The sequence below is a fragment of the Pteropus alecto genome, unplaced genomic scaffold (assembly GCF_000325575.1).
Source record: "Pteropus alecto unplaced genomic scaffold, ASM32557v1 scaffold98, whole genome shotgun sequence".
Taxonomy (NCBI): domain Eukaryota; kingdom Metazoa; phylum Chordata; class Mammalia; order Chiroptera; family Pteropodidae; genus Pteropus; species Pteropus alecto.
In genome coordinates, this window is record NW_006443570.1 from 2,267,687 (window position 1) to 2,277,581 (window position 9,895).

General features: G+C 54.9%; 1 protein-coding gene across 3 annotated transcripts; it reads left to right on the forward strand.

Annotated features, from left to right (window-relative positions):
- Window positions 1-1,436: 1,436 nt before the first annotated feature.
- Window positions 1,437-7,774, forward strand: ORMDL3 (ORMDL sphingolipid biosynthesis regulator 3). Of its 3 annotated transcripts, none has more exons than XM_006924690.3 (4): window positions 1,437-1,583; window positions 4,679-4,878; window positions 5,591-5,742; window positions 6,146-7,774. In XM_006924690.3, the coding sequence occupies exons 2-4, from the start codon at window positions 4,705-4,707 to the stop codon at window positions 6,279-6,281; spliced, it is 462 nt and encodes a 153-aa protein (XP_006924752.1). In that variant the 5' UTR covers window positions 1,437-1,583; window positions 4,679-4,704; the 3' UTR covers window positions 6,282-7,774. The 3 variants fall into 3 exon arrangements, with proteins under 3 accessions (XP_006924752.1, XP_006924754.1, XP_006924753.1); XM_006924692.3 differs by having other exon boundaries at window positions 1,439-1,583; window positions 4,684-4,878; XM_006924691.3 differs by lacking the exon at window positions 1,437-1,583 and adding an exon at window positions 1,847-2,019.
- Window positions 7,775-9,895: the final 2,121 nt, after the last annotated feature.

Below are 9,895 nucleotides of genomic sequence, written 5' to 3' on the forward strand. Positions count from 1 at the left end.
TGACATCATCTGATCCTGCTAGTCCAGCCTTGCTGTGCACAGAGTGGACTTAGAAAGAAGCTGGGTAGGGCCAGTGGAAACTACTCAAACAAGGGCCTCTTGGTGACATGAAGAGTGGGAGTGACCCAGGAGACCTCAAGAGCCATTTAGTGCAACCTTCTACAGAAATAGCTTCCTACAATGCAACAGGTGCTTTACATATTCTTTTGAATTTGCACAACCTTGGAGGTAGGGTTTCACAGGTGTGGAATTGGAGATTAAGACATGTTATCTGCCCAATGTCAGGCAGCTGGGAAAGGAGTGCCAGCCCCCCCCCCCCACGGCAGTAATATCTGTGCCCTTACTTTTAGAGCATACAGACTTGAAAACTGCAGATGGGAGAGGCGGAGCCTCCCCACCCAAAGCCACACAAGCCAATTTAGGACTGGAAATCAGGGCCCTAACTATTCATCAAGGAATCTTCCCAAGACATGTGTTCTCTTCTGATGTTTAATGTGGGGAGGCCAAGGATGTGGAATGACCCAGGCCAGCCTGGGTCTGGTGGGACTGAGGAGTAGAGAGGCTCTGGACAAAGGCTGCCCACAGGCTCCATTCTCTGCCCTCCAGAATCTCATCCTAACCAAAGTAGTGAAACACCCTCTTCCAGGAGGGTCCAGAGGGGCAAAAGTCTGGGCGCCTTTGTTTCTGGAGGAGCCAATCTGAGGCCAAGGTGGAGCCAGCGAGGTATAATTAAAACTGACCTGAGGTCAAATTCTGGGTTCTGGCCCAGGTGGGACCCAGCAGGAACCTACAGCAAGTTAAAACTCAGAGTTTCCTCATCTGCAAAAGTGGGCACGTGTAAACCGCAAATGCAGTTGTTACGCACCAAAGCAGTACCATCTGATCTTAGTATTGTTGTGGCCACCAGCCCCCGAAAGACACACGGACCACCAGAAATCAGTGAGTTATAGGAAACACGCTCTTTATTCAGCCAGCTGGGTCTGCCAGGGGTACGCAGACCCCAAATTGAGCAGCCCCGAAATGTAGAGGTACAGGGTTTTTAAGCCCTAAATCCCATTCCTCATTGTGTCTTAAACACAAAGGTCTATTTTTCTCCTATTCACTACCTGTCAACCTACAGGTCAGGTGTGCAAGCTGGGATACAGAGGCAGAAAGCTTATTGTTAGAATGTTATGTTCCAATGGGCGATAGCCTATGTTCCCATGGGCGATAGCCAAGCAGTAATTTTCCAGCCAGCACAGTATCGTATCCTAGTGAAACGACCGTGGAGCGCAGCTAGGTCTGGGGGTAAGGTAGGGATTGGGGGAAGGGGGCGGGGAGGGCAGGGTCCGACTACAAGTCCCAGGAGGCCTCGGGCGGGTCTGAGCGCGATCAGGGGGAGAAAATACAACTCCCAGGAGGCAGCCGGCAGGCGGGCGCTGGGCGGTGACGTCACGGGGGCCGGCGCAGGGCGCTGATTCGGTCGCAGCTGCCAGCGGGGTGGCTGCCCAGGCGGCTTGTTACAGCTGCTTTAGCAGCAGCGGCCCCCGCCCCCGGGCACCCATCTCGGGCCCTCGAGGGCCTTCGACCTCCCGGCCTGCACGGTGAGTCCGGACGGTCAGCCTTGGGGTGGCGGAACCGGGAGGCTCCTGGGGCTAGAGGCGGGGCGAAAAAGGAGGTGGGGGCTGCGGAGGAGGCGCCCCGGGCTGGGGGACACCCGGGCAGGGTGAGCGGATGTATGAGGGGGGTGCAGCCGCCGAAGGGATGCTCAAGAGGGAAAGAAAGGATGGGCTTCGGGGATGAAGGTTTGGCCGCTTCCAGGGCTGAGTGAACGCGTGGAGGTGGGGGCGGGGCTCCGGACCTATGAGATCCCAAGCTGGGAAGCGGAGTGGGAGGCCTGTCTTCGGCTTGAGGTCCCACTCAGAAAACCCCCAAAATAGTGAGGACTCCTCGTCTTCGCTTCACCTTTTCCCCGGGCTAGTGGGGATTCTCCCTAGTTCTCCATATTCACTGCCCTCCCGGCAGGGCCAGAGCTGAGAGGTGAGCTCCTGTGGCCGTGCGGGTTGCGGGGTGTGCGGAGTGAAAGTGGCATTGTGGCGTGTTGCCAGGTACTCCCCGTTGGGGTCTAGTTGCAAGCTTGGATGTCTTGTGCGCCTCATCCAGAAGGCAAAAGGTTTGCCACTGAAAGGGCTGCCCTTATTTGGGGGGACAGAATGGGAATCGCTCACCTGGCAGCTGCCTTGGGACGCAGGGTGGTCTTTGTTGACATGCCTGACAGGCTGGGTAGGGATATTTGTGTGTGGAGCCAGGGGGAAGGAGAGGAGTAGGAAAGCTACCAGCAAGAAAGTAGTTAACAGCAGAGTTGCTGCAGGCTCTGGTTTGAGGCAGGTTATGAAACCACATCTGGCACTGGCACTGGTACGGGCAGCCACCTGCCAGCTATGGCCTCAGAACTTTTCAGCCTCAGCTTCTGTAGACTTGTTCCACCTCTGCCAGCTGCTTCTCCCCATTTCTCCCCTTCTGGGCAAGGGGCAATTGGTTATTTTACTAATGGAAATGCTATGTACCCTTAGTCACACAAAAGTCTCAAAAGTGCTTCCTGGCTGCCAGTCTTTTTCTTAGTTTATTGATCCTGTCTTTTTTTTTGGTGGGGGGGTTGCCTCCTGGGATTTCTGCTCTCAGGGAAGATAGCATTCATGCTTTCAGAAGCTGCTTCACAGGGTGTCAGGTCCTAGGTCTAGGCCCCTCCTAGTCTCATCAGGCTTCATTGGATGCCCTGTTTCATCCAGAAAGGAGTGTAGGGTGGTCTGGGATTCAGCAGCGTTCTTGGCACTTCTGGGCAAAATACCAGGGAGGGCTAGAAGTCTAGTGGAGAGGAGCAGCAGAATCTGGTCAGACTTGAGGAACTGTTTCTCTCCGCTTAGTCGTCCTCACTTCCTAGCCAGCCCTCCTCCCCCGCCAGGTGGAGGCTTTTGCGTAGTAGGTGTCCCAGGAGCTGTGTTAGCATAACAACCCAAAGCCCCTGGGAAGGTAAACAACTGAGCCAGTCCTGGTTTTCTAGTTCCCTGGGTTTCTGCTGGGCCCAATTATCCACCCAAATGGGCTGAGCTGGTGGGCCCAGGAGCTTTGCATCTTCTAGGATGCATCCTAGGTTGTCTCAAGAATGTTTACATGTTGGGAAGGTGTGTCGTGTGTCACGTTTCCCCTTAGGTCTCTAAACTTGGAGCTGTCTGAGAAGAGGAAAGTTGTTCCCATTATCCTGGAAGTGAAGAACTGATCCTTGAGAATTCTGGCTCCTATGCAGGCTTGGCTGTGGTCCTAGCCAGAGATAGATAGCAACTGAGTCTGAGAGGGTTCGTCGTAGCAGGGTGAGGGAGGTGGTCTTCTGGGCACTTCCAGGATATTCCCATCTGGGACCTCTTTCTGCTGCATCCCGGGAAAGATGGAGCTGATACCATGGTGATGCCCTTAGAGTCTATCAGGCAGGACCTTCCCTCAGCTTAGGAGGTGAGTCAGTACAAACATACCATCTGTTCCCACCTCCTCCTGGTCACAGGGCCCTCAGGGGGCTGGGGACAGCTGAGCTTTGGACAAGGGGGCTGCTCATTCCTCTCCTTACCTGCATCCAGGAATGCAACTGGCATGCATTGTTTCCTGGGCATCAAGGGCAGCCCTCTGATTCCTCCTGGTGCATGCTTCTGTCATTGGAGTGGACAAGGGAAGGCATGGTGCTGCTTACACCTAGAAACAGATGCTGAGAATGGAGGCCGGGGTGAGGATGGGTGGAGCAGAGAGGAAAGGGGGCAGGAGAGAGTCTGCAGGTGTGATTCTGATTCTTCAGGAGGGGTATGTTGGTGTGGGTTCCATCTACCTTTGGAGCTATAGTTGTTGGCCATGTTCTCTGTCCTCGCCTCTCTGGTGGGGAAAAGGGCCCTGTTGGTTTGGCAGCAGAGTGGGTGGCATCACGAGGGTTAGCCTGGATGGCTGCCGAATGGGTAAAACATCTGTATGGGTTGTTTTGTGTCACCAAAAAGGAGGCTTCTAGGTCTGGGCAAAGGTTATCCCTAGTCTGTTTTCTCTTCCCTCCCTCTCTCTTTTTACCCTGTCAGTCCTCCTGGGTCAGGGTTAGGGGAGACCCAGGACTGAAAAATTCGGGGAGATGGGTAGAAGGAGTGACCCCCCCAAATATTTCATTCACTCCTGTCCTTGCAGGCCCTACCTCCTTTTGTTTCTTCTGACGGGGAAGGTAAGGAAGGGAAAGAAATGTCCCCCATCAGTGAGACAGCCAGCAGGGGTTATGCCGAGTGATTCTTGGGGATGGGCCTCTTCTCTCCTCCTCTGGGCTTCCTGGGAAAAGAGCCCTCATGGGATTGCTCTGGAGAATGAGACTGAAGGAGGGGCAGAGGTTTCTTTGTACTGGGGCTGAATGCTTCTTGATGACCTGTCTACCCAGGCAGCCTTCCTGGAAAGGCATGGTCCTGTTGTATGAGGCAACCTGGTGTTTATCCCAACTCAGCATTGGGAAATGAATAGAGTTAAGTCCACATGGACCTTCTCTGGCCTCTTTGTTTGTGACTCAAAACAGTAGAACTGCCTGGAGTTCTTGGGGAGATCAGAGCCTTCCTCCCTCAGGATTTGGAGGGTGTGAGGGGGCAGGGAAAGTGGTGTGACCTGTCTCACCTGTGCTGCTTGTTTGCAGAACAGCAGCAGGAGAGGGGCAGCAGGATGAATGTGGGCACGGCACACAGCGAGGTGAACCCCAACACACGGGTGATGAACAGCCGCGGCATCTGGCTCTCCTATGTGCTGGCCATCGGGCTCCTCCACGTCGTGCTGCTCAGCATCCCCTTTGTGAGCGTCCCTGTCGTCTGGACCCTCACCAACCTCATCCACAACATGGTGAGGGCCTGCCTTCCGCTCTCCCCAGTGATATGGACTACTCTTTGGTGGGGCCGAGGAGTAGGAGGAGCCCTCAGACATGGGCCAGAAGTCAGGGTGACATGTGACGTGATAAAAACATCTGTCACTGGAGCCTAGACCCAGCTCTCATCTCTGCCCCACTCCCCCCTTCTGGGTTCCAACCCTGTGCACTCCAGTAAGAGGAATCAAATCTGCAGATTTGTCCACATCTCCAGGATGGGGTACCTTGTGGACCTGGAAGACGGTCCATTAAGAGCTGAACTAAGGTTCCAGAGAGTTCCCAGGACCCAGGTGCCTAGCCTGATGCAGAAATTCCCCTTTCCCAAATTAGGATCTCAAACTTTTTGACCCTCTGTGTTCCCTCACCACCTGGTTGCTACCTTGTTCACCTTTGCTGGGCAAGCAGGGGCCTAGTTCCTTTCCATCAGCTTGCCCCTTCCCAGTGGCACAGGGAGGCTCCCATGGGGCTGGAGGGCTGTGTCTCATGCTGGGCCTGCCCTCTCACCCAGCGGGTTCCCTTATTCTCCTGCCAGGCTCCCAGCTGCTTCATCCTGACCTCCAGATCACATGCCCCTGCCCAGCAGAGGGAGGCTCCAGATCACCTGGTGCCCACTTCTGTGACTGGGGTGGAGGAGCTGAGCTGTAGGGCCTTTTGCCTTTTGTGTCCTCTAATGAAGGGCCCTTCCTCCAGGGCATGTACATCTTCCTACATACGGTGAAGGGGACACCCTTCGAGACCCCGGACCAGGGCAAGGCGAGGTTGCTAACCCACTGGGAGCAGATGGACTACGGGGTCCAATTCACAGCGTCTCGGAAGTTCTTGACCATCACACCCATTGTGCTGTGAGTGCCTCGGGTAGAGGAGGACACTAGCAGGCAGGCCAAGGTCTGGGGGACCCTGGGGCCCCACCAGGCCTAAGCCCCTCCCCAGCTTAGCACTTGGCATAGGAATGAGGAGAGGAAGGGAAGTTGGAGTGTCCTTGATCATATGCTGGGCTCGGGCCTTGCACCTCCCTGGTCCTGTCTTTTCCTAACTGGGGCTTCCTTCCTGCCAGTGAGGTAGGCCCACAGGCCTGGGGTAAAGCAAGGGGACTGGGTTGGGAGGGGTCTTGCCACCTTCCTTCCGTTCTGAGGCCCTTTGCCACAACATCCCAGTGGTCGGGAATTTGCTTCTTCCTACTGGGGGTGAGGGAGGAAGGAGTCTTTCAAATAGAATCTTATATCTCTCCCGAACCTTCCCCACCAGGTACTTCCTCACCAGCTTCTATACTAAGTACGACCAGATCCATTTCATCCTCAACACTGTGTCCTTGATGAGTGTGCTCATCCCCAAGCTGCCCCAGCTCCATGGAGTCCGGATTTTTGGAATCAATAAGTACTGAGGGTACAGCCCCTTTCCCTGCCCAGATGGCAGGAGAGGGGTCAAAGCCTGTGCTGTGATGCTGAAGACAGAAGGATCCTCTGGATGCTGCCAGAGATGGGAGTTGAGCCTCTGGGCCCTAGTTTTCCCTCTCACTTCCCCAAGTAGCTGACTTGAAGTAGCTTGTAGTGGGGTTGGGGTGGCCCCCGCCTCCAGGCTCTGACCCTTCTGATTTTTTTGATCTTTTCCTTTTGCCTTTTGGATAGAGACTCTGGGGGTGGGGGTGGGAGGTGGCCATGGAATGGGCTGGGCTCCCAGGCTGAACACATCTGTGAGGTTGGGACAAGAGGCCAGGGAAACCCCCTGCTGACTTGCTCGTCTTCAGACCGCTAAAGCACTTTAACCTCACCAAGGGGCCGGTACAGCTTCTAGATCGTTTCATTTTAGTTCTGAAACCTTTAGGATGACCCTCAGTTTGTTTATGTGTGAAAGCCAGTGCGTGACGGTGCCTCATCCTTCTGGGTAGAGAACTGTCTAATCCAAGTCTCTTGCTTTTGGCAACTCCCCTCCAACCCATGCTGGGAAGTGGGGAGAAGTCAGGAGGGTAAGGAGAGGAATGGTGGGGCTGGGTGTGGGTGTCCTGGTCTCAGAGGTCAGGGGACCAGGGTTGCTGCCATCCTGCCCTGGTGGAGGCGGGGAGGGGATGGGAGAAGGTGTGGGGATGCTGAGTTGAGACTTAGAAGAAGGACATCACCTAGCAGCAGAGACTGGTGTCAGGGAGGGAGGGAGGGAGGGAGAGAGGGAGGGGAGGGACAGAAGCTAGACCCAACCTTATCCTTTGGGAAGTGGTCAGGGAGCAGGGGGCAGGCTCGGAGAGTTACTTCCCCCACAGCATGGTGTGAAGGGGTAGCGATGGGTGGAAGAGGCCTGTGAGTCATCGTAAGCACAGGTCCAGTTTGACACTGCCTTCTGCAGTGATGTGAGGGACATGGGGAAACTGGGAATGATGAATGGTGGGGCCCTTCTGCAGTCCTTCACCCCATAGCCTCCTTGTGCAGACTGACGCTGGGGCAGGGCCCCTTGTGTGGCATGCACACGTGGGGCTGTTGGGGCCACTCCCAAACGAGTCGGTGGGCTGCAGAGTCCTACACGGTCTCTGCTTGTGCAGGGCAGTGGAAGGAGCAAGGAGTGGCCTGCAAGCCCTGTCTCCTCACTGAAGAGAAGAGAGGTGGGGCAGGAGCCTGAGGTGTCGCCTTTTCCCTCCCATTCTGACTAGGGTCTGTGTTACCTTTGAGAAGGTGTGGGTGCCTGTGCCCTGCTCCAGGGCCCTGAGGGAGGAGGGGAGGGCATTGGCTCTGTTTTCTGCCTCCTGGTCCCCCCAACCCCCACCCATATATCATAGGGAACTTTCACCTCAAAATCTTTCTAAGCAAAGTGTGAATAGGATTTTTACTCCCTTTGTACAGTATTCTGAGAAACGTAAATAAAGGACAATGTGTTCTTGTTTCACCCTGAGTCTGGCCTCTGCTTCCTGAAGGGCCCTGGGGAAGGGGGCAAGGGTGTGGGCAGTGGCTCCTGCTGAGGGCAGTGTGGGAGCATCCGTTGGACCCTCTTGCCTGGATAGTGGGATGGACCCTGGGACTGCTGTTTTTCCTACTGTCCCCAGAGCAAGGAGACAGTGAAGGAACTGGAAGCAGCCTCAGAGAGCAGAATTCTGCTCTGTGACTTTGCCTGGCTGTTCCTCTGACAGGGCAGGCTGTGGACAGGGTGGCTGAGCCAGGCTGGGCTGGCAGAGAAATGGCTTGTGCCCTGGGAGGGGGTCAGTTCAGCAAAGGCTTTATAAATGAAGTCGAGAGTCCTGAGAGGTACTCATCCTTTTTCTCCGAATTCCTCCCCACTTTCTGACTTCTCTTCCCCGCAGTGTTCCCTCCTGGGAGGGCTGCATCTCCTCCTGGCCTTTCTGTCTTCGGAAGAGTCTTCATGCTTCCTCCTGTGAGTGGGAGGGGAAGAAGTGACCCCTCAGGCTGATTTAGGCTCAGGTGGCCAGAGAGGCAGGAGTCCTTTAGTGAAGTAACTCTTTGTCTCCAAGATTCCTGGCCTTTCAGCTTGTTCTGTGCAGTATCATCTGTTGTTCCCGGGACAAGTACAAAGTCCTGTATGGGAGGGAGGAGCTGCCCCCCCACAGCCAGGGCTCGTCTCTGGCCAGACTCCAGCATCACGATGACCTTGGAGTGGGTGTCAGGAAGAGTTCAGGATCTTTGCCCAAGTCCACCTCCCTCCTCCATTCCCTGTCTGCCCCTGAGTGAGGCCCACACAGCACTGGGAGAAATGCAGCCTGGGTCCTGGGGGCGGGGCTACCCTGGAAGCCTCCATGGACCTGAGAGTGCAGTCAGGTGAGGGGCTGGGACACAGCAACAATAATCTGGGTTCAAATCCTAGCTCTGTCACTTAACTAGCTTTGTGGTCGGTCAAGTCACTTCTCTGAGCTTCAGTTTCCTCCTCTGTTGTATAAGCATAATACCTCTCAGGGCCGTTGTGAGGATTAGCCAATGCCTAGCAAGTAGTCAATGCTGAACATGGTGGCCATATTTGTATTGCCGCTGTCACTACCTCCATCACCATCTCCTGAAATGTTCTTTTAGAATGGAAGGAGGCAGAGGCCAGAAGACAGACGGGGCTTGGGTGCTTATCTCTGACTGAGGGGTGGAGCCAGAGGTACTCATCTTTTTCACCTTCTCTGGAAAAAGGTGAGTGAGGAGGACAAGTGTTGGTGTCTTCCTGAGAGGGCCATATGGGAGCCTGTGGTAGGGAGCGAGGCTCAGTCTTCCTTACCAGCCCAGCCGGTCCATACAGGTGTTAGATACTGCTGCTCTCTGAGTCTTTAGTGCTGTCCACCATAGCATAGCATTTGGGTAGTTGGTTCCAGTGAGATCACTCTCATATCCTTGGTGCAGTGGGCACTTGGTACCTACCCATATTCTATTTCTCTATTCCAAACTCACTGGATTGCACAGCCCAGTGCGCCTCATTCTGCACCATTCTCTGGCCCAGACTCACCTACTCACTTTGTGTGTGTGTGCGTGTACATATACACATGTGTGTACATATACACATACACATACTGGATCCAAGATGTGGGAAGGGTTCTTTCCCCCGCCCCGCCCCTCACCAGGCCTGCCTTATCTGCCTCCAGCCATAATGTGGCTTATCTAAGGGCCTGAGAGGTGGGGCACCTAGCTCTACCCAACTTTCCGATTCCTTTCAATTCCTTATTATAGCTTCCTGAGACACTGGCCAGGCACTTCAGAGATCTTACAGAGGGGATTCTCACAATCTCCATTTCTGGTGAGTGGCTGAGGATGGGGGAGAGGTGGGTGGTACCTGAGATGGGCCTGTGGGCCTTGGGCACTGCCTTTCCAGACATCCAGAAGAATTCCTAGGACTGGAGTGAGTTGAGAGTTGGCTGCCATGATGAGGGCAGGCACAGAGAAGGGGGAGCATGGGTGAGTAGATGCCTGGACAAGCCAGAAGGGACTTAGGGGAAGGTGGCTAGAAGTAGGATGCGGATGCAAAACCCAAGAAGCTTGTGAGGGGAGGCCTGGCCACAGGAGAGAAGCAACAGAGCCTGAGAAAAGG

What these genes read in the sequence shown, in the direction of transcription:
- ORMDL3 (XM_006924690.3), top strand. Translation starts at nt 4,705, where the DNA reads ATGAATGTGGGCACGGCACACAGCGAGGTGAACCCCAACACACGGGTG. An exon ending in CCAACCTCATCCACAACATG is followed by an intron (nt 4,879 to 5,590) that starts GTGAGGGCCTGC and finishes CCCTTCCTCCAG; the next exon opens with GGCATGTACATCTTCCTACA. An exon ending in ACCATCACACCCATTGTGCT is followed by an intron (nt 5,743 to 6,145) that starts GTGAGTGCCTCG and finishes CTTCCCCACCAG; the next exon opens with GTACTTCCTCACCAGCTTCT.